Below are 25,423 nucleotides of genomic sequence, written 5' to 3'. Positions count from 1 at the left end.
ATTTGAGTTCTGGACTTAACAGGCAGGGCTAGACAGGAAGCAGGACCGATATGTACTCTAGACTACTGGTACTTGTTTTATGCGTCATTGCTTCGATTGATAATCCACTGCTCTCTAATTCACGGTATCATCACATTATACATTAACAGGGCACACAGGCCACAAGTTATAACACCCCCCACCCCCGAAAAAAAACAATCTTCAAACAAAAAAAGAAAATTCTTTTACACTCAATTTCTTTATATTTTCTTTTCTTTAAAGTAATAAATTAATTAGTAACATAATGTTAATCATTGTTATCACTGAAAATCGCAACGACAACAAAAAAAAACACCCTCCACATAGTAACTTGTTTATACACATGTATCGATCTTTATGGGTTTGTTTTTTGTGTTTTTATTTAGCCATTTTCATACATATAATATTATCCATAGTAATTAGAAAAAACAAAACAATCGTAGTAATAGTAATAGTAATAGGAGTAGTAGTAGTAGTAGTAGTAATATTGAGTAGTCTTATCAGTAGTAATAAAGATTTTCTTTAAATTATCTAACAAATCACTTAATCAGATGATTGTCTTTTGAATGATTACATTTTATTGACTGATTACTTAATCGATAATAATAATAATAATAATAATAATAGTAACCATAGTAATAGTAATAATAATAGTAATAATAGTAATAGTGTTACGTAATAATCAACAACAACAAAAACATTGTCGTTTTCTATTCTTAATCACGAATTATAAGTAGTATATACTGAATCCATTAAAAAAGAATGAATAAATCATAAGCTGCATTAATTTTATTTGTCTTTATTGTTTTTGTTTTTTGTTTTAATTCATGAATACAATATATAATGTAAAGCATAATAGTAAATTGTGTCTCTCTTTCTCTCTCTGTCTCTTTATGTATATATATAATTATCTATTTGATTTAACCTCACTATAATACATCATTTATCATCCTATTAGACTGTTCATTTCTTGATAGAACTTTAATGATACCAAAATGAGATAAATGGAAACTATTTGAGGAAGAAAAAACGAATATTGATTTATTTAATAAAAAAATGGGAAAAAAATTGGGGAGGGGGTGGATCGTGGGGGGGGCGGAGCGGAGCGAAAACTGAGTTTATTTTACCTGTAGAAATTTAATAATCATCATGATAGAAGATAATTGTGACTTTTTGTTTGTTTGTGTGTTTGTTTGTTTTACTTTCCATACCATTAGTTATTTATTATTATCTCCTTATGAATAAGATCATTATTGATCCAACAAAATGGATCTTGATCGTGTTTACATCTAGTCGGATAATTTGATTATTTCTAAAATATCTTTTAACCATGAATATGTATTTGGATCATGATCATATAAGTGTTGTAATGGTTGAATTAAATATTCACGTGTCATTTCATGTATCATATCTTTTTGTTGAAATACTTTAGAAAAATATGTTGAATCATTACGTAATAATGAAGTGGATATTAGATGATCATTTGTATTAAGTTTATTAGCTTTTTTAGATGAATTATTATTACTACTTATAATATTGTTAGTAGTATTATTATTGTTAGTAGTAGTAGTCGAATCATAAATGAATGATGTTTGTGTATTTGATGTTAAATTTATATGTTGAGTTGATGAACAACAATGACTTTTTAACATTTCAACAAATCTATGATGTAATGAATAAACTTCACTAGAATTTGACAATGGAGTGAGATCTGAAAACAAAAATAAAGAAGAAAAAAAGATGAAAAACAATCAACGTACTGTTATCGTATAGCAACCATCCTACAATTGATTCACTTACTGAATAGATAATGTTGTTTGAATAGTAAAAATTCCTCTATATTTCTACTATTATGATCACAAGAGCACATGACAGACTCTAGCTAAAATGTTGATGATTCATCCTCCTCCCTATGTATATATGTACTTACTTACTTACGCCTGTTACTCCTTGTCAAGGAGCATAGGCCGCTCACCAACAGTCTCTATTTAACCCTGTCATGGGCAGTCCTTTCCAGCTCCTTCCAGTTTTTATTCGTCCTTTTCACATCTGCTTCTATTTCCCAACTTAATGTGTTCTTTGGCCTTCCTCTTTTCCGTTTCCCTTCAGGATTCAATGTTAAGGCTTGCCTCGTGATGCAGTTTGATGATTTGCGTAATGTATGTCCTATCCATTATGTATATATGTACTGAGATCGTATTATTAGTCCTTGATTTACTTTGCATGTGTCCTTATGCAATTTGATTATACATTTGTTTATGTAATTGCTCACACACACACACACATTCGCCTATTTGCTTCAAAGTTCGTTCGATGTGCTTAGAGCTTTGTGATCTGCGCTATCCTAAAACACCATTGAGATTTATGATATAACAGTTACTGAGGTGATTGATTAATGGAATAAAGCCACTACAAAAGAATCGTTTAATAATTTTGTTATATATATACACTGATACAACCAATACAAATGGAAAATACGGCGAGACTCTAATTTATGGACGAGCCAATCAGAGACGTTTTAGAGATTTCAAGGTTACGGCGCCAACTTCAGTGCCTAATGCTAACGTACGATCAGTTCACAGGGAATTTTGTGCAAAACGTGACAATTGAGCGGCTATAACGAATAAAACGGTGGGACTATAATTTGTGGACGAAACAGTCAGGTATCAGATAATAGATCTCGGATTTTAACGCGAAAGCCTTTCATCCATTTGGCTAAATAGATTTCTGGCATTACAGCTGATGTCAGTTCGTACTAAAGACCTCATATATAATTCCTAACTAAGGCAAATTATGACAATTATTGTGAACTGGATAATAAAAGCACTAGTAACACTGGCTGCAGCCAGGTACTACAATATATAGGGATGTTTGGAGAGCAAACAGACTCCTACATAGACTTGGTTATGTGCATCTTGTCGTTATCCACAAGTAGCATTTAGTGCAATCAACAACCGGAGTGCATATCAACAATATTGAAGCTATATGATCGAGGCTGAAAGAGTTTTTGAGACTTTATCATGGCTCCAGAGGCCGACTATTCTGTAGCCATATGGATGATTTCCTCTACTGCATGCATTACGATTTTAGAACCTCTGAACCCCTTTCTAAGCTTGACAAGTATTTGAACCACGTATAAGAAGTGTATCCACTTTATTTCCTTGGTTTTGTATAACATATTTTTACTCTATGCTGACTGTTTACCGATTGGCCCAAGGTCGCTTAAGATTTGTTCAAAGGTTGTCCATAAATTAGAGTCTCGGCGAAAATACTTGTTCATTTGACAATTAGGCATCTTTTTGTTAAGATTTAAAGGTTTATTTTAAACTATGAATTATATCGAATACGTTGGATTATGGTCAATCATTGACTTTGAAAAACAGGCTGAGTGGGTCTAGGTAACATTAGGAAAAGTAACATCCCTAATGAAGTTAGTATAACCTGTTGTAGTCGTCTGTAGAACTCTGTTGATAATCATGATTAATTAGCATTCAGTAACAAAAGCATGTTTCCTTTTTTATTAGGAATGTTAGTCTAATTTTATTAATCTTAATCTTAATAGGAATAAGCGGAGGAAGAAGTGCTGGAAGTTGATGGGACACACATTGAGGAAAGCACCCAACTGCGTCACAAGGCGAGCCCTCACATGGAATGCTGAAGGCCAAAGGAGAAGAGGAAGATCAAAGAACACATTACGCCGGGAAATGGAAACATACATGAGAGAAATGAACAAGAATTGAATGGAACTAGAAAAGAAGGCCCAGGACAGAGTGTGTTGGAGAATGCTGGTCGATGGCTTATGCTTCACTGAGGGTCAAACTCGTAAGTAAAAGTAAATACGAATAGTTACAACCCAAATCGTTCAATAACAGCATTATTAACTGTCATATCTCTAAAAGAATATCAGTTTTACCACCAATGACCAAGACATCTAGAAATCAATGAATTTTAGTGATAGCAGCTTCTGAAACACTTGACGATATCAAAATCGATGATATTTTTATCATCCTGTTATACATAAACGAATATAATCTGATGAAAAGTTCCTGAATTACAACAACTACTGTCTTCATTTTTCTGTTCATTTTAAACATTACTGTTAAAACATGATTTGGAATCAATCACTGATAATGAAACTGAAACCTGATATAAACCAGTTTCATGGAGAAAATATAGTTGTTCTCGAGTGGAAGCCTGTCTTTTGGCGAAATTCCCCCATTTTCGTACAACGAGAAGCGTATTACACTCATATGATTTTGAGATGGTGGAGAAAATTTGTAGCTCAGGTGGATGATTTTGATGGAGTTTTGTTCGCTGAGCTGGACGATTTGGTCTTGGGGCTTTCATCGTTCTTCCGAAAGACATCATCAACACAAACTTCAAATAGAAGTGAAATCTGAAATTTGTGCTGATGATGTCATTCAGAAGAACGATGAAAGCTCCACGACCAAACCATCCCGCTCAGAGAACAAAACTCCGTGATAAACCAATTTACATATGTGTACAAACTGTCAGTATTCACATGATATGTAAGAGTTTATAAAAGGAAGATATTGCTTTTGAACTGCATAGTTAAATATTTATCAACAAAAGGAACATAATATTTAAACTACTTCAATTGTTTCAGTAATCTGAAAGCTACTCTTAATATAGTGTAGTATGTACTACTGTAGTGAACACAACACGCGTGGGGACAACAGGATATATTTAGCACAAATTTACAGAGTTACTTGATAAAATAGATAAACCAAAATAGTAAATCGTTAATTTGCAAAATGTTATTCCATCATATCAAACCGGACTGTTGCCGTTGCAAACATCAATCCATTGTCTCACATTTCATTGTTCATGCGGTTTCTTACAAGTTCCATTGTGTTCTCGCTCTTCCTTTCTTGATCTTCCCCCATCTTCTGCTGCCAGACATTACGTTCTTCAACTCGCTTTATATACTACTTATATCAATATAAGTAGCACACACCACACTACTTATATCAACATGAGTAGTACGTAACGATAATCAGGATTAGAATGTCTGACAGCAGAAGGTCGAAAAGATCGAGAAGGATAGAACAAGAACACATAATGATTAGTGTGGAAACGAAAGGACAAGGAAGTTTGAGACGATTGACTCATGAACTATTTACTATATGATTCTCAGATTTTACTAAGACATTCTGTAATTTTATGTTCAAATACAATTGATTGTCCCCACTTGTTACTTGTTCACTACAATAGTATTGTTCGCTTATTCGGAAAGATTGTAAACACATTCATGAAATAATGCCATTGTGTTGAATGATTAGAGGCTTACATTTGAAAGCTTTTCAAATGATTGCTTTTCCATGATAAACTACGTCATCCCTCAGTACTCAGTCATCAGAAAGTTGACTACTACTTAATGTTTTGTTATTAATTCGTCTATCAATAAATTGATGTAGATGAAGATAAACAGGAGACGTTTATAAATGGAGAGGTGATAAACCTGGAAACTTTAGGCAGTTCATATTCCGTTTCAGAATCACATAGTAAGTGAGTAATTGAATCGTTCACCATACCAAAGTCATTGCTCACATATAGTATATATAGATATATGCATTGTGTACAATATGATTCAGTGTTTAGCATAAAGTTTATTATGTGTTATTAGACTTATTTCTCTACATATTTGGTCGTAAAAGTGTTAGGAAGTATGTATAATGATAAACTTAGATCTAAGACCATCTTCTTTCCTATAAGAGTTTCTGTTTTCTTACGAACTTTCATGTAAACCTCATTAACAGAAGTATCTGAAACCTTTATTCATGTTCATCATATTATTCTCTGTACCTTCAGGCTGTCTGTAATTGATAAGAAACCGTATAACAGAATGAAAAGATAATTTTTTTATGTGAAGCGTTTAGAGTCAATAGATGGGACAACATGAACTTAGATTTCATGTTAGTTGGCATTCATCAGTAAGACATATCTACTATTTTGATTAAACGGATGCTCTAGGTATGAATCCAATCCGCACTATCTGGCTTTATAGTCTGAAATATCACCAACAAACGAATCTGGCCACAACTAATCTTCAATAGTACTAAAAATGTTGTTGTTCATGTGTGGCTTGAGTTTGTTCAAGTGAGCAAGCTAACATTATCATTCATGACAATAATAATAAACATGTATTAATACTTCACCTTTAAGTCATATAGACTGTTAACTTCATATCAGTAGGTTTGGACAAGTTTACATGACTTGAATAAAGACAACATCAAATAGTCATTAATTGAAATAGATCAATCTTACCTATCACAATTTATATTTTAATACTAAGAAAACCTCGTAGTTTAATATTAATTTCAGCAATGCTGACTAGTGTCGGAGATGGCTGAAACAATTTTAGGGGTAGCTAAACCAATAACGTGGCATTAGTCCACAAAATCACTAACTTCTAGTCTGAGCCATGTTGGTAGATGTAGACTACTTAATTGGGGTCCTCTAGACTGTCGTACTCAATAGTTGTAGACTCTGGGTGACATGGCTCAGAATTGATCACAGTGGTGTAGGTATATACACTCTCTGTCTTCCCTTAAACTATGAGATTAAAACTGCTCCATGTCCTTCTTTCTACGCACTAATTTTTCTTCCTGTATTATATCCTTATATGCAATCTCTCTTCAATATATTACCACTAGTGTATTAACAACTTCTATGAATCCGGTGTTCATCTTGTTGTGCTAGTGAGGTATGGCAAATTGTATCGATTCATATATGTGCCTGATCCTACATTGTAACTAACTGACTAACTGAATAGAAAACAAATGATACATTCTAGTTGATTTCATTTGACTTCATACTCATTTCATCAATGCATTATCAAGAACACATCAGTTATTATGATTAGGAAATAACAACCCTAATCCAATGTATCATATTATCGCCAATGTATATATATTAATTGGATTCGTTCAAGTGATTCAATTGTAACATATTTAACAGTAGTAGGTTAAATGTATCATGATCATTAGAAAATTTAAAAATCCTTGCTTCAAACTTGTTTAGTTTATTCGATGGGTCATATTCAGGAGTTTTGTACAGTATATGGGCCTGATTCAACGCTGTAGCTTACTGACTGACTGGATATTTATTTCATATTTCATCACCGAAATTTATCGAAGTGCAAGTAACTATCCATTTTGCCCCCCAATGCCCTGGTATGGCCGAGAGTGAGGTGGGACCACCCTCCCTCTCGAAATGCTCTCACACGGTCACGCGTGTATAGTCTCTGCCAGCGAAGTCCTACTCACTGCCTTCTCGTGGCACTACTGTTGTTTACGAAATTGTGAGGACGAATAGCGAATGTCCAGCGCTTTAACCGGATCCCAAATCAATAGTGCACATGGGCTCCAGTATCCTGCGGGAACAAATGGCGTATGAACCAATTTTTAGTCACTGGCTACCATGGGACTGCATCTCCTTACGATGCTCCATTGCCTTGTGGATCAGACCTTTAGGTCAAACGCTCAGGTTGTGTCCCCCTAAGCAAACCACCTGTTTCGGTCTGGGCACCCGGGCAGTATCCCAGACCACACATAAATCGAATGATCTATGTGGCGCATAACTATTTGGTATCTCCTTGTACCAATGTTTATGTGTCTAAATAAATAAAAAAATAAAAACATACATTTTCATACTTCTCATTCATTCTATTGTATGAAATATCTTAGAGTAAATAGTTAGTCATGGAAAAGTCAACAATAAACATTTGCAAGACAAAAACAAAAAGAGAAAAACAAAAAAAAGAAAAGAACTTACAATTGATTGATTTATAATTCACTAAAATTAATGCAGCTAAACCCCAAATTGCATTATAATCATCTTGTATTAATAGTTTTAATTGTGTACTAAATTGTTTAATTTGATTAGCCCAATTACCAAAACCAGATTTTAATAATTCTCTATATGACATTGATTTACCATTTTCAAAAATAAATAAAATTTCTTTATTTTTATGATTATTATTATGACTACTATTATTTAATAAGTAGTTTGTTTTATAATAATCAATAAAACGCGATTTATCCATTCTTGAATGATGCATTTGTTGATTCCAATTATTTATAGTTGGAATATAAATATTTTCATAATTAGATGATGTATTTGTTTTAGTCATTGTTGTTGCTGTGGTTGTTGATGTTGTTGTTACTGGTAATAGTGCTGTTGTTTCCGTTGGTGTTGTTGTATGTGTTGTTGTTGCTGAAGGTGTTGTCGGTGTCATTCTTATGGATGAAGAGATTTCAAACGGTTTTTCTATGAAAGAATTTTCATGTATAATTTGATTTAATTTTATACAATTATCGGAATGATTTTCTATAGATGATGTTGGTGTATAGTTTGAATGTGTAGTGACTTCTGTTTCCATGGCACACCTAATAAACAAAATAAATAAATGAGTAAATAAATCAATCTGAAATGAAAAATCAATATTTGTTATGATTTAAATATTTATATCCAAAGGGGTTTTGTGGATATTATAGTAGTTTTAATAGTTGAAATCATGAGCCAATTGAAGCTAGACCACGATGGAAAACCTTGAAGTACTGAACGGTTTTTTCATTCTCCTGTGGAACACCTCAACGGTGCGAATCCACGATCTAGTCTCACGAGATTCGAACGCAGGACCTATAAGTTTCGTGAAACGGCATTCACCGGTGTTAATGTCTAACTTCAACTAATCCACGAAACTTATCGACAAATCCATCATTGTCTTCAGTGAATTACAATCTCACAACAGACCCAGTTGAACTCCACTGGTCACTGCTAAGAGATAATTTAAGTGAAAATATCATTAAAAACATACATCATATCTAAGTAAACACCCATACAATTCAATGTGTCGAATATCAATCCTACATAATTTTGTGTAATAGTCTATGTATGTTAGTGATAATTAAGAAACTCTTTTTATCTATGTGATTTAACGCTGTTTCATATTTAAAAATATATGATATACATTTGTATTCGATCTCGCATCGTGATTACTCAAACTATTAACTTGTTGACAAAATCCTGAATATTCAAAATCCTGTTGTGGTGAACGAGAACATCAGTGGGGATAACCGGATGTATTTGAATACAAAATTACAGAATCTCATCGTAAAATCTAAGAACCATTCAGTAAATTCCTCATTTGTAAAATACCCATCACTTGTCTCAGACTTCATTGTTCTTTCATTTCCACACTCATCATTCTTTGTTCTCAGTCTCTTTTCTTTAATCTTCTTAACCTTCTACTGCCAGGCATTTCAGTTTCGACTGAGGATACATACTACTCATATCTGTCGACATTAGTAGCTAACACCACACCATATTACCAAGTATATATTACTGATCAGTCACCTGTACAGTATACACATGAATATGATTAGTTAAATTTATGTTTATACTTGACTAATATTTATACCGTATTGACGAAGAAAAATGATTTTGAATTTTCTATTTTTAATAACATCAGAAAATAGTTGAACAATACCATAAATCGATTGAGGTGAGAAATACAGACCACCAAATATCGGATACATTGTATAAAGGTTAGGCGCTCGTAGCGAAACCGGATTGTCATAAATTTGATGCCAAGTTAGGCTATATATGCGCACTGCTTTAAAGTTCCATATTAGACGCAAGTGACTATCTAGTTCTCTATTATTTAAATAATATTCTAAGAAGCGTTTACACTTGATGTACAGAATAAGATGAATTTATTGAAATTTCTTTATAGCAATAACAGGAAAATCAGAAATGAGTAGTAGTAGTAGTAGTAGTAGTAGTAGTAGTAGTAGTAGTAGTAGTAGTAGTAGTAGTAGTAGTAGTAGTAGTAGTAGTAGTAGTAGTAGTAGAATTGGACGACCATCACACAACATTGAACTAACTAAAACCATAAATTTATGACAGCGAATCCTAACTCACTGGTTTTGTGATAATGTCCATATTATAAGAAGAGAAATGTTTACTTTTAATCCCCATATGAGATCATTATTACATATCATCAATAAGTTTCAGCCAACAGTTAGTCTGAATCTTACAAGGACCATTAGTCCCTTCATAATTTCAGATGCTCTTCTCTAAAGGGTATTAAATAGCACCAGAATTCGATTTAAGGCTTCTCTCATTTGTTTTCAGCTAGTTAAGCTATTAGTATTTCCTTAGATCCTTTATATAAAATCAATTAACGAATTATTGATAATCACGAAGGATCATAAATTTTTCATATCCCTTGTAATATCGCTGGGAACAACAAGTGAAGTTCCTAACGTCAATGGTAAGATTCATTTATTCAGTACATATGAATTAGAAATTCATTTCATTACACCAACCAATGGCTATCTTGAATTGGTAGCTAAGTGGATAACGTGATGACGTTTGCAGCTACGGTAATGGGTTTAAGTGTCAGAGTGAACATTAGCTCTGATGGAGATACATCTGACGAGTCCAAAGTGAAACAAAATGCAAGTCTTCAACTGCACCCCTAGTCATCATCAAACTCTGCTTAAAATGCTTGTAACCTAATGGCAATTTCGAGGAAATCCACACAGGATACACATATGCTAAAAAAGACTGATCGATATTGCAATCCTAAACATCAATGAAGAGTTTCAAATAACCAATACACATGAATTAAGATGTTCTGTATGAGTAGTTAACGATTACTTAAGTGTATTGTAATCTCCCAGGAATTTATTATTCACTCTCAACCCAGATATTGACAAAGTTGTAATCTGTTCATTATAGTCAGTGAGTCAGCTACAACGTAGGACCAGGCACACATATATGCATCTGTCCAAGTTGCCATACTGCATCAGAACAACAAGATGAACACCGGATTCATAAAAGTAGTTAATTCAGAGGTGGTAATATATAAAAGGAAGATTGCGGTAAGGATAAAGTACAGGAAGAAAGAATTAGTTCGTAGAAAGAAAGATATGAAGCGATTTTAATCTCATAGTCTAAGGGAAGATAGAGAGTGTATACACTAACGCCATTGTGATCGATTCTGAACTATGTCACCAAGACCCTCCAACCATTGGTTACGATAGTTGCGCGGATCTCAACCAAGTAGTCTGCATCTCTCAACATGGCTAAGACTAGAAGTTAGTGATTTTGTGGTCTGATGCCACGTCTTGGTTTTGCCACCCCGGAGATAGATGTAGCTAACAATGGAATCCAGGATGTTTCGTCCAATTAGAGACTTATCAGATGTATACACCTGAATCTTGAATTTGATGTTCATTCCGAAACTCAAACCCAGTACCGTAGCTTCAAACTTCATCACGTTATCCACTTAGCTACTGATCACAGATAACCACTAACTTGTACAGTGAGATAAATTTTGAACTGATTATGTATTGATTGCCTGAATCTCTTCATTGATCAATCTCTTTTTTGTTATATGTGCATCTCATCAAGATTACTTCTATATTGCCATTAAGTCATAAGTATTATAATGAAATGATTCAATCAACCATTACAAATGTTTGTAACCTCTTCAATTTAGAAATAATTACAACAATATAAATCAGTCAAGTTTTTCAACACACTATTTTACCTATTTTGAAACTGAGACATTCAAGCAACCTCATTCAACCAGGCACATCCAGTTGACAAGTCTCAAAAAGGACGAAACACTCATCAAACTGGGTTCCACTACTAATCACTATTCATCTTTACTTATGAAAAGTAATTTAAAGTAAATTTACATTCTAACAAGTACTTATTTTCTTTATCATGTTGAATAGAAATTTTAATTAGAAAAAACGGAAACTATCTTGTATTAGTTTTTGATTGAGATCGTGAACCGATTGATGTTAGATCACCGTTGAAAACCTGGAAGCACTGGACGGCCATTTCATCCTATTGTGGGACTCCTCAGCAGTGCGCATCCACGATCCCGCTCGTGAGATTCGAACCCAGGGCCTTCAGTCGCGCGCGCGAACGCTGAACCTACTGGACCACTGAGCCGGCATCCAATGGTGTTAATGTCTAACCTCAACCAATCTAAGAAGTTGCGTGACCATCTTCCATTGTACTGAGGTAGACACCTGTTTCTACCCGACACAGATTACCTCCGCTGGTCACGGAGAAACGGAAACTATCTTGTATTACATCCATCCAAAATGAATAATTATTCTTATGAAATGATGTAGGCAACGTTTTCAACTATACAGCCCAAATAGATTGAATTGACAGTGTTAAAAAAGATAGTTTTTGTTTTATGAGAAGATTACTTCATTTTGTTCCTTACATATATATCTACTTATATAAACAATACAAAATTGTGTTGGGTTCTTCAATAAACCTGTCAGAGTTTGTCAAATTCCAGCATACTACAATAAGACATTCAATTATCTATATACAGTACAATACATACATACATAGATACACACATACATACGTATATATACTTATCCACATAGATACATGTACATACATGTTAGTTTTTGTTTATCTACCTTTTGGAACCGATCAAACATTTTTTTTAAAATATTTTTTTGATATATGTGAAGAGAAAGAAAGAAAAAAAAATTATTTATCACTGTTTCGAATTAGAAACATAATGTTTTATACCTTTCGTAACTAAGGTGCCACACATACACACGCACACGCATAAATATATATATATATATACATACAAACAAATACTATTATAAAATATCTGAATACTAAACATAAATGTATATATATAATCTATTAGTTTAGTTGGCAATACATTGCAATTTGAAAGATGAATAAGAGAATACCAAACTTACTAAGACAGGATAGATAGAAACAGAGATAGAAACAAAGAAAGAAAGAAAAAAAAATGAAAATAATCAACTAAGGTGCTGCATTTCTTTCTAAAAAAATTTTTTTTTCTTTTTTTGACTAAATGAAAAATAGAATTAGGGGAATAATAGTCATAACTCTCTATCTCTCTCTCACTCACTTTCTCATACACACGCACACTCGCTCTCACACACACACACTCTCTCTCTCACGCATAAACACACAAACACACACATCCACACACACACACACACACTTATAAGTCAAAGAAGTAATCATACAGAGAAAAATTTGGCCATTAGTCAACTGTCAAAAACTTGGTAGATATTCACTTATGAATATTCTTCTTTCTTTTTTTAAAAAAAAATAGAAAAAAAACATTAAATGCAGTGAAAAATGAAAAAGAAGAAGAAAAATAAAAAAAAGAAGAAAAAGGAGAAAAAACAAAAGAGATTGAATTAAATGAATTTCCATAGTTATATACAGATAAATATATGGCTATGGCTACATATATTATGCTTAAGTAAAAGAAATGCATAAAAGAAAAAAGAAAAAAGAAAAATCAGTGAAAAAAAGAAACGAATAGATAGTAATGAATCAGTTGAGTGTTAAATAACTTCAATGTATTTAGGCAATAGTTTATCATACCTTCTTCTATTTTGTTTCTTTTTTCCGTTTTCTTCTTCTTGTCTTATGTATATCTACTTAGTTGAATAGATAAATAGGCATTATAGGTGAACAATAAAACAAAACAAAAAGTAAAATAAGTTTAGGTAACCAATGTAAAATAGATAATGAATTTTGGTGAACATTATTCTTTATCATAATAATAATTATGATTATGAATATTATCAGTTTTGTTATTGTTACCAATCCAAAGAATAAGAAGAAGAAGAAGAAGAAGAGGGAGAGGGGGGAAGAAAAAAGAAGAAGAAAAAAGAACGAATCTAAAAACAAAATGTAACCAAATATTTACGTAAATATGTATGTAATTAAGGTGGTAGACAACTAACTAATCATATGTGTTACTGTATATAAGCGGCTATTTGACAAGCTCATTTTTATGCTTTAGTGAATGAAAAGAAAAAAGAAAACAACAGAGGGATAAAACGAGCAAGCATAAGCATCTACTGGTGTACATGTTAAGATATTATATTTAGTATTCTTTCTATGGTATATAGAGAGATAGATAGATAGGTGGATGGATATACCCTCTCTGTCTACCTGTGTTTAGTTGTTTGCTTGTAACTTGTCAAAGAAAGAAATAACTTGGCACTTCTAATTCATTTCTCCTTTTCTTTTTCTTTCATTTTATCCGACTTTTGGTGTATTATTTGTGTAGGTCTTTCATATATATAATTAACTAATGTATCATTTATTATTGATTAAGTATATGATGTCAACTGATTAATTCAGTATAATCTGATTGTAAATACTTATAATTAGAACATAATATACATATTGTAGACTCAAACAGTATATAGATATGGATATATTAGAAGGGGTTTTGTGAAAATTATAGTAATTTTCATAGTTGAGATCATTAGTCAGTGAAAGCTGTTGAGGAATCCCACAATGGGACGAAACGGCAATCCAGTGATTCAAAGTTTTCTATAATCGTTTAGCTTCAATTGACTCATGATCTCAACTATTAAGTTATATGCATGTATTCTAATATTATGTAACGTCCTATAATAACACTAGACAGTTTATATATTATATGATGAAAAGTTATTAGATTGGTTCAGTAATATGTTTATGAGAGATGTTCTATTCGTTAAATGTGTTTGTTATGATAGTATTGGGTGAAGGCATTAAAAATGACCATTGAACATATTGTACTGAGAATATACGAATCAGCAATGAATATTAACTCTTTTCATACTTAGTTATACTAACGTATGAACTCATCCCTTAACCTTATTATTATTATTATTATGTTAATATATATATATATATATATATATATATATATATATATATATATCAGAAATAACCGGCTAAGTGTTCGCGCGCGAGACCGATAGGCCCTGGATTAGGAACTGATGAGGTGAGATCGTGGATGCGCACCGCTGAGGAGTCCCACAATAGGACGAAACAGCTGTTCAGTACTTTCAGGTTTTCTATGGTGGTCTAGCTTGAAATGGTATGATCTTAACTATTAAAATTACTAATAATATCCATAAAACCCCTTCTGATATAGAATGATTTGTGTTGATTGTTTTGACAGCACAATTAATTATCCATACAATTCATTCAGACTATAAATAGGTAAATATTTAATTTTGTAATAAACACCTTGCCATTTCAGCTACAAAGTCGTGTAAAAATTTAATTTCCAATTAACCGACTGTTTATGAAGTCTTAATCATGGGATCAGAAATCCATGATCTTATAATACTCATTGAATAAGATTTTTAAACGTTATTAAATATCATCATTCATAGATCATAGATCTTCAATATTTCATAGACCATCGTCAACTCCTGATGATGATCTCTAAGAAATATCACAACAATCTGAAGAATAATCAATATATTATCCAATTCTAACAGAATTTTGGACTTACTCGCATTACACATTTAAAACTGTTATATATGGATAGATAGATAGATAGATAGATGTGTGGATAGATAGATAGATAGATAGATAGATAGATAGATGTGTGGATAGATAGATAGATAGATAGATAGATAGATAGATAGATAGATAGATAGATAGATAGATGTGTGGATAGATAGATAGATAGATAGATAGATAGATAGATGTGAGATAGATAGATAGATAGATTTGACAGTACTGATTTATCAAATCCATGAATCGGAATACATTCTTTGCAATCATTAACAATCCAATAAAATATATGAGTGGTTATTCGGTCAGTTAAATTTTATTTGTTTTACCTTTGAATGAGATTCAGAGCAAATCATCTTTTTGTATCATTTAGATTCGACAAATAACTATCTACTTTGAATAAGTCTCTGATATTGTTATAACGGTTGGTTTTCCGAGTCTACACGAATGGGACGTTAATTTACCTTAGACGAATATCTACACTAGATTCCGTCACAATGTTTATTCTACAAGACTTCAACACAACTCAAATCAAGAACACGTGATTAGCCTGACCAGAACGTAAATATATTTCCACATCAAAAAACCCGACACAATCCAACAACAATGAACAATCAATAATAATAATTATAAGGAAAGATGAATATATAACTCATCTGAGACCTATCAAACTATTTGGATGTTAGACTAAGCACAAAACCAGTCAGATTTAAAAATAGTTTTTGTAATAAATGTAATAAGTTCGAAAAAAAGTTAATCAAGCCATTGCTCCGGTACGGCCGAGAATGGGGAGAATCAGCTCTCCCTCTTTAAATGCTCTCACATGGCTACGTGTATACAACTACTGTTAAGGAAGTTCTAATCACTGTCTTCTTGTAGCATTACTGTTGTTTACGAAATTGAGAGGAGGATATGCTAATGTCCGACGCTTTAACCGGATTGGTAAACACGGAGGGTCCACCTAGGGTAGTTTGAAAATCCTGATTTCAAACCAATGATACAAATGAGCTCCAGAATCCTGAAGCAACAAATGATATATGAACCAACCATTGGCTACCGGTTGCTATGGGACTGGATCTCCTAATGTTGATCTACTGCCTTGTGGATCAAGCCTTTAGATCGAAAGCTCTGGGTGTGGTCGGCTAAAAAGACCACCATGTTCGGTTCGGGTACGCCGGCAGTATCACAGCCCGCACACAAATCAGGTGACTTGAGTGGCGCATACCTATTCGGTGCCCCTTTTACCAATATTTATGTTAAAATAAAATAAATAAACTAGTCTGATCATTGATAAGCTTGATGACTGTGTGTGTGTGCACTTTTCATTATTGTTAGGAATCTGTATTTTAGGATGAATGATAAAAGCGATAAAACTATTTTCACTGACGTTTCGCTATTTAATTCTGATAGCTTTGCAAGTTTTAGGCGTGTTCTTGTTCTAACCTTATATGAACAGTGAACAGTATATGACAGTGAGTAATACACTCTTTTGTGGTAAAACTTTCGGGGTTATTATTAAAATGATCAGGGATAAACATTTGAAATCTTCCAAACAACTGATAACTGTTATTTCATCAGTCACGAATGATCCACTAAATCTAAATCTTCTTTCCTGTATAGTGTATCTTATATCGAAGCAAGATTCAGGTACGCATGGGAACAGATGGCTGTCATAAACAAAATGAGCTCCACTTGAGTAACGAAGTTAGTCACTATGGTTAAGAATTTTATACTCTAATTAAAGTTTCATTTCCTTTTATTTACGTATATTTAATCACTAAACGTATACACATAAACTTTGACAAAATTAAGTAGAACTTGTGGTAATCGTAATGATGGATTGGGGTTAGCAATAGAATCCAGAATGCGCGTTTCGTCCTATTTAAGACTCGTCAGTTGGAAAGAACATCAGTCCTATGATACAAGCACAATCAGCTGACGAATCCTAAATAGGACGAAATACCCATCCTGTATTCCACTGCTAGCCACTTTCTATCATCGCTCTATAAAGCTTATGACTTAAGACAATATCTGGGCAATCTGCACAGGATGCACATATGTCAACAAAAGACTAATTAATTACAGTGCTTAACAGCAATGAGAAGATACAAGTGAAAAAATGCCAATTGAATTTGTTAAAATAATGTATAAAATATATTTCATATTATACTAAACATGTAATATTGAATGATGCTATGGTGTGTGCTACTGATGTCAATAGATATAAGTAGTACGTATCATCAATCGAAAGTGAATTGCCTGAAGGCAAAAGGCTATGAAGTTCAAAGAAAAGAGAACAAGAACAAAGAATGATTGATGTAAAAATGAAGGAACAATGAAGTTTGAGACAATTGATTGACATTGTAGTGGCTGTGCTTCATTGACCAATCACCCTCGTAATCATTATCATATAATGCTCAACGGTGTTTGAAATCAGAAGACCAAGAGAAGCAGCGACTACGGTTTTATTAGCAGATAATTCAGACCACAAAGCAGTGAGGCGAATGAGTGAGTCAGCGAACCGAGAGTGTAGAATGTTAAATGTAGATGTATATATATAGGGCAATGAATGGATCATCGAATCAATTAAGCAGTTAATAATAAAGCTAGCAGAATGAATATATGCGTAGGCGGTAAGCAATGTTCAAGCACACATATTTCATACAAGCACAACAATAATAAAGGTACAATAAGTTGTTATAGTACGGATGACTTTGTCCGCTAAATAAGTTAACAAAAGAGCTTAACCGAGTTAAATGAGAACAAACTCAATTGCACGTGAGTTGCCATAACATTATACGAATGAAATATTTCTTGCATAGTTCTCAGACGTTACTAAGTAATTCTGTCATGTTGTATTCGATTACATCCGATTGTCCCCAATTATATGTTCTCATTCACTATAATACCATTACTGGACGACCGTTTCGTCCTAGTATGGGACTCCTCAGCAGTGCGCATTCACGATCCCGCCCCATGCACTACTGAGGAGTCCCATACTAGAACAAAACGGATGTCCAGTGCTTCCAGGTTTTCCATGGTCGTCTAGCTTCAAATGACTGATGGTTTTAACCAGTGAAATTTCTAAAATCTCCACAAAACCTCTTCTAATAATACCATTACTATTATTATTATCATAAATAAAAAGAATCATGGCGAGACTCTAATTTAGGGACGACCTTTCAACGAATCTTAAATGACCTTGACAATTACTAGCCAATCAGAAGACGCTTAGTATAAAGTGAAAATATATTAAAAGTAAGTCATGAATTACAGTGGATATTCTTCTTTTACATGCTTTAAAAACTTGTTAAGGTTTGATAAAGGTTCAGAGGTTCTGAATTCATAATGCATATGGTATGGAAACTCGTCCATAATGTTAGGGTTAGGTAAGGGTTTAGGGTTAGGTTAAGGTTTAGGGTTAAGGTTAGGGTTAGGGTGCAAACATGAGATCCGTTTACAACGGATTTTAGAGGTTAGGGTTAGGGTTGTAGCCTAGGGTTAGGGTTTAGGTTGGGGTTAGGGTTGTAGCCTCTCGATAAACACCTCTTCTCTAAAATCCGATGTAAACCGATCTCATGTTAGCTGCCTGACCCTAACCTTAACCCTAAACCCTAACCCTAACCTTAACCTTAACCCTAACCCTAACCCTAAACCCTAACCCTAACCTTAACCTTAACCCTAACCCTAACCCTAAACCCTAACCCTAACCCTAAACCCTAACCCTAACCCTAACCCTTAACCCTAAACCCTAACCCTAACCTTAACCTTAACCCTAACCTTAACCCTAAACCCTAACCCTATACACGTGTTTCTATACCGTATGCATTATTAATTCAGAACCTCTGAGCCTTTATCAAACCTCAACAAGTTTTTAAATCATGTAAAAAAAGAATATCCACTGTAATTCATTACTTTCTTGTAATATATTTTTACTTTATACTGTCTTCTGATTGACTAATAATTGAAATTGCTCAGACGCTTCTCATTGGCTCGTCCCTAAATTAGAGTCTTGCTGTTCCATCTGTTGTAGCCTCTCATTAATCACCTCCTTTCTAAAATCCGCTGTGAACCGATCGTATGTTAGCATCGCATGTTGAACTTGGCTCCGTGACCTTGAAATTGCTCAAATGCTTCTGATTGGCTCATCCCTAAATTAGAGTCTCACCAGAATCATTATCAAATTAATTAAAAATAAAATGAACTTACCTCCAAGCTAAACGAAAACTTAATAAATCTAAATAATGTAAATTTAACATGATTTCACGATCATTTATTGATAAATTCATAAATCCTGGAACTAATTCAGCATAATGTTTTAATTCTTGCATGGATTCTTCTAGAATTGAACAAAATTTATTTGTATAATGTTCATCAATCTATTTAGAATTGAATAAATGAAAGATAAATATAAAGAATAAAAATGAATTAGTTCAACAAATTTCTTTTACAAAAGAGAAATACAGAAAAAAAAAAGTTGATCATTGCATAGATATATACATAAGTATACTGTGGAGGTCCGTTATTTAATCGTCATTTAGATCGAATGATGTTGTTGAAAGGACTCTTCAATTTAGTAGCCTGTGGATCTGACTTCAAGGAGATTGTAATGATGATTGTTGTTGAAATATATATGTCACCTATCCTCGTATATAATCATCAACTTTAATCGCATTAGTCAATAACAATATAGAATTATTAGAACAAAGTACTTAAACAAGTTTCATTTACTAAACAAAAATGCAGAAAAAAGAGTCGATCATTGCATAGATATATACATAAGTATACCATTGGATAACAACCTAATGGTTCTGAAGCTTAACAGTATGTTATGAAATATGAAGATTCTGGGAGTTTTGTGAGTGTCCAATATTGATTAGTTTCATAATATGTTGAACCAACTCGACCGTAATACCTAATTTGATAAATACGATCAATCAGTGATGATGACCACCATCAGAACAAAATATTCAACGCAAAATCATTATATCTGATTGATGATTTGATTCAATACTATATATCTATGGTACAACATAGAATTCTCATCACCAAGTATTTCAACAAGTGTGTTTTATAAAGAGAGAAACAAAATGGAAGGAACTGATACCCGCATGCATACATACACACATACATACATACATACACATCACAGTTAAGTAAATAAACTACATGGAATTAAATGAAACGTCTTTTATGAAGATTCGGAATCTATACAAATCTTTTAAATAGAATACGAGTTGTTGACTAGATCAGCTGTAACAGGGTGTTCATCACAGTGTATATTTGTTAGATAATGTATTATAGAACTTTTATACTTTTGCTTGAATGTATGGATTTTAATGTATTGACGACTCGTTCTACCAGAAGATATACAATTAGATAGATATATGAATGAATGGGTGGTTAGTATCTGATAAGATAACACCTACCAGAAGTTTGTAAGAGTTTACATATCTAACCACAACCATATTAATAATGACCTAAAAAGATTCATCAAATAGTTTGTTAAATGCCTTCACCACTCTTTACAATACAGTAAAGTCTTTTCTCAAAGACCCGGGAAAGAATAATAGATACTATGCAAGAATTGATAAATTGTAAGAGTAAATGACCAGTAATCCCGAGAACATACAATCTCTTTATGTAGCAAATCAGACGGGGAACATTCTTTGATAACAATAAAACGTGGGAAGACCAATAGAGAGATCAAAGGAAAATGCAATAGCATGATTAATGACCTTTGACATACTTTCTATTACAGAATCTTGAGTAGTTCAAAACATCATGGAATTCCAACAGGGTGTTTATATGTTGTTTATATTTCAAGCTAAATTTAACATTATGACATTAAGGAGGATTAAGTGTTAGACCATTAACAACAGATTATCGTTGAATAAGAGACAAGAACTTATTTTATTTTACGAGAGAAATGAAATTTTCAATTCATAATTAGGATTACAGTCAGTCAGCTACAACGTAGGACCAGGCACATATATTCATCGGTCCAAGTTGCTACACCTCATTAGCACAACGAGATGAACATCAAGTTCATAGAATCAGTCACTTCAGTGGTAGTATTATATAAAAGAAAGATTGGGTATGATAATATAATACAAGAAGAAAGAATCAGTTTGTAGAAAGAAAGATATAAAGCAATTTTAACCTCATAGTTTAAGGGAAGATAAAGAGTGTATACAATTAGGCCGTTGTGATCAATTCTGAGCCATGTCACACAGAGTCTCCAACCGTTGGTTACGTGCACCCCAACCAAGTTGTCTGCATCTACCAATATGTCTCAGACTAGAAGTTAGTGACTTCAAACACTGATGCCGCGTTTTGGTTTGACCACCCCTAACTTTCCATCAACCATCCCCTACAGTATTCAGCATTGTGCGTCTTGGTAATCACTGTTCAAGCATACATGACACACCAACCAACCATCTCAGTCGATGAACATTCACAATCTCATCAACTGATTTATCATCATCATTCTCTAATACTCTACGTCGAACCGCACTATTACTTAACCGTTGATCCCAACAAATGCGAGCATTATTTCCAAGTCATTTGTGATTAAATACTAGCAGCTTACGAATAGCTTTGACTCAAAATAGCCACGTTCCGCAGCTGTGAAGTAGAACAGAACGAACTGCTACACAGTATACTCGTCCCTTAATTGATAGGCTGATATCTCGCCTTCGCCATAGGTGGTGACGTAAGTTGGCAAAAGTCAAACGAGCTTTTCGAATCCGTGATGAGATTTCGTCAGACACCAACCCATTATGGCTGTTCAGACTTCTGAGATAAGTGAAGTTGTCGACGCGTTCGACTACTTCACTCACTACCCTTAGTTCAGGTGTTGATGCAGGCCAGTCCTGAAGCAACAACTTGCATTTAGAGTAGGAGAAACGCATCCTAAACATTCTTGCATTGTTCCTCAATACTATCAAGTGACTGCATTTTATCAGCGTCTTCACCAAACAGTACTATATCATCTGCGTGTTATATGAAACTAACAAATCATCATTCAATTGAATATATGGGCTACCTGTTTATTGTCCCTTCCATCTAGATATTTCAACAAGTTATCTGGTTTTGTTTGTTTCAATCATTCAACTGAACCACCATTACATCGTTCGCTTTATCTTTCACTAATTTTTTAACTTGAATAACTAGTAAAATGATATGAATATCTTTCTTCATGAATGATTGTTGTATCATTTCAAACTTGATAAACTCTAAGAAGATGTCAGATCATGTCACTGAAACATAATTGTTGAATATGCGTTTAAGTTGACTTCTACCTGAAGTTTGTGCAGATGATGTCGTTCAGAAGAACGATGAAAGCTCCATGATCAAACTATCCAGCTCAGAGAACAAACCTCCATCAAAAATTGTTAATTAATTCATGATAGAATGATGAAATAAAATTCTTATCAACATGATATTATTAGGCAGTTTGGTGTTTAGGAGGACATATAAAAATTAATCTACTGAATATCAGTAAACTAAACGTTTCTCAGTGATCAATATTAGAATGTAACGATAAGAGGCTAAGTGTTCTCACTCGAGAATGATAAGTCCTGGTTTCAAATCCCGTGGGGTGGGTCGTGGATATGCGCCGCTGAGGAGTCTCATAATAGGACAAAACGACCATCCATTACTTCCAGGTTTTCCATGGTGGTCAGTCAGTAAATGATTCATGAATAACTAAAATAATGATCTATGTATAATAATAAAATGAATTCATTTCCTTCTATTTGATTAGCATGATGACCTACCAATCAATTGTATTATTTCAGTATTAAGTTACAAATGTCTTTTCTTAATTAATATGCCTAATCAGTATTTTAAAATGGTAACTATTGGTCGGAAAACGGCAAATTATACCTAATTTATAAGTTCTAAGAACGTGCTACTCCCCTATCTTTATATTAATTAACCATAAGTGACTAAATCTTTTTTTCAGTAAGGAGATTTGTAGAGATTTTAGTGTTTTTAACAATTGAATATAAGCTAGACTGCAGGTTTTGGGTTCGAGTCCCAAAGGCGGGATCTTGGATACACATTACTGAGGGGTTCCACCCTAGGATGAACAGGGTATCCAGTGCTTTCAGGTCTTTAATGGTGGTATCACCTACTTACGTACGCTTGTTACTCCCAATAGAGCATGGGCCACCAACCAGCAGTCTCCAACCCACTATGTCCTCGGTCTTCCTTTCTAGTTCTATACAATTGATATTAATTCTTCTCCATTTATCAGCGCAAATTGTTCATTGGTCTTCTTGTTCTCGTTTAGAATTGAGGATTTCATGTGAGGGCTTACCTTGTGACGTAGTTGGTTGCTTTCCTCAATGTGTGTCCTATCCACATCCTGAACTTCTTCCTGATTTCTTCCTCCGTTGGAATCTGGTTTGTTCTGTCCCACAATAGGTTGATACTGTCTCGCCAATGGATCCTAAGTGTTTTGTGTAGACAACTGTTAATAAACACTTGTATCTTCTAGATGATGACTTTTGTAGTTCTTCAAGTTTCCATCCCTATACAGTAGAATTGTCTTAACAGTTGTATTGAAAATTCTAACTTTGATATTGGATTGTGAACAGTTATTTTGAGTTCTAGATGTTGTTCAGCTGTTGGTCTAGTTTAGATCAATTCATAAATTCAACTGTCAATAATTCCTTTTCTTTTATTAGAAATATACAAATCATTAACATAAAATTACTTTGATAAATGTAACAAAAAAGTAGTATCCATCTATTTGAATAACAGAAATGATCCATAAGGTGGTAATGAATGGTCGTATATAATTTATGTAGATGATAGACAATTGAATATGAACGAATGAACAAACATTTATGAATATGGACGTCATATTCTGTTTATAATAAACCATCTGTCATATGTCAAAATACATTCTTTTTGTTGAATGTTGCCAGCAACCACAATATCTTTGATTGGGCCTTCTGTAACTCGTTTATCGAAAGGTTGTAATCCAGGAACTCAATACTGAACTTTGCATGCAGAAACGATTCGTCCAACCTCTCATCCTTTCTTGGCCCTTATTCCCTTAATGGGTACGTTTCTGAAAGATGTACAACCTTTCTTTGTACAAATTACAAAAGGTCCAATCAGAGATATTGTGGTTGCTGGCAATATGCAGAGAAAAGAATGTACATTGTTTAGATATCGATTGGCTGGACTGATATGTCACAATATTGAATAGTTTTTTTTTCAGTTTCATATCTTTAACTGAATAAAATGGAGCAAGTTTTACTGTATAATATAGTATTATAAGATAGAAAGGAGATGTACCATTGATAAACTGGAAGGAGAATTGATGAATGTTGAAAAAATGTTTAAGATACAACTGTTACCTACAGAAATGTGTTGAGAAACCAAGAGATTGAGCACTGGAGGTTGGTCGGTCGCGACTCGGATAGCTCAGTGGTAACGTCTCTGACTGTGAAGCTGGGTGAAACGATATCGAACCCGCCAAGGAGCACCAGGTCCCTCAAGGTTACAGGTACACCTTGCTGACGAGTGCCAAGTAGCACGAAACCCGGGTCCAGGGTTTCCTGTCGACTACCTCCAACCACTATCTAATCTCAATATATGGTGCCCGCAGTATCGAGTCACCTAGACTGGTGGCCAAATTGCAACATGATCGATAGCATTTGGTCTGCGCTAAATAAGGACTAGACACGCATGATATTGGTCGCCACCCAGGGATCAATCAATTGAGATTGAGCACTGTGTTAGCCAGAACTTATCCGGGGAGCCAGACTATTAATTTAATCATTCAATTAAAGATTAACAAGCACATCTTTCATGTTACCACCAACTGTATTTATAAATTTATGTGTACCTGTCAAAGCAGCTACATTAGCCGAACAGAAACGAGAGTATATCTTAGATTTTTGTTCCAAGAAGCTTCAGAATAAGAGAAAGAAAGACTCTAATAGTGCAATTACCAAACATCTCCTTGATACAGGATATCAGGTCGATACATTACAATCTTTCAAGGCAT

The 25,423-nt window shown here is 33.6% G+C and overlaps 1 protein-coding gene across 1 annotated transcript in view; it reads right to left on the bottom strand.

The window, feature by feature from the left end:
* Positions 1-222: 222 nt before the first annotated feature.
* Positions 223-25,423, bottom strand: part of MS3_00002466 (uncharacterized protein) — a 77,711-nt gene continuing 52,510 nt past the window's right edge. The window contains exons 5-7 of the mRNA XM_012940364.2: positions 19,603-19,772; positions 7,816-8,429; positions 223-1,729 (exon numbers count right to left, since the gene is read on the bottom strand). Of these exons, the coding sequence (XP_012795818.2) occupies positions 1,308-1,729; positions 7,816-8,429; positions 19,603-19,772 (1,206 nt within the window). The 3' untranslated portion in view covers positions 223-1,307. The remainder of the gene's footprint in view (positions 1,730-7,815; positions 8,430-19,602; positions 19,773-25,423) is intronic.

The sequence above is a fragment of the Schistosoma haematobium genome, chromosome 1 (genome assembly GCF_000699445.3).
Source record: "Schistosoma haematobium chromosome 1, whole genome shotgun sequence".
Lineage (NCBI taxonomy): Eukaryota > Metazoa > Platyhelminthes > Trematoda > Strigeidida > Schistosomatidae > Schistosoma > Schistosoma haematobium.
Note: the sequence above shows the minus strand (reverse complement) of the source record. Positions and strands in the feature narration are given on the sequence as shown.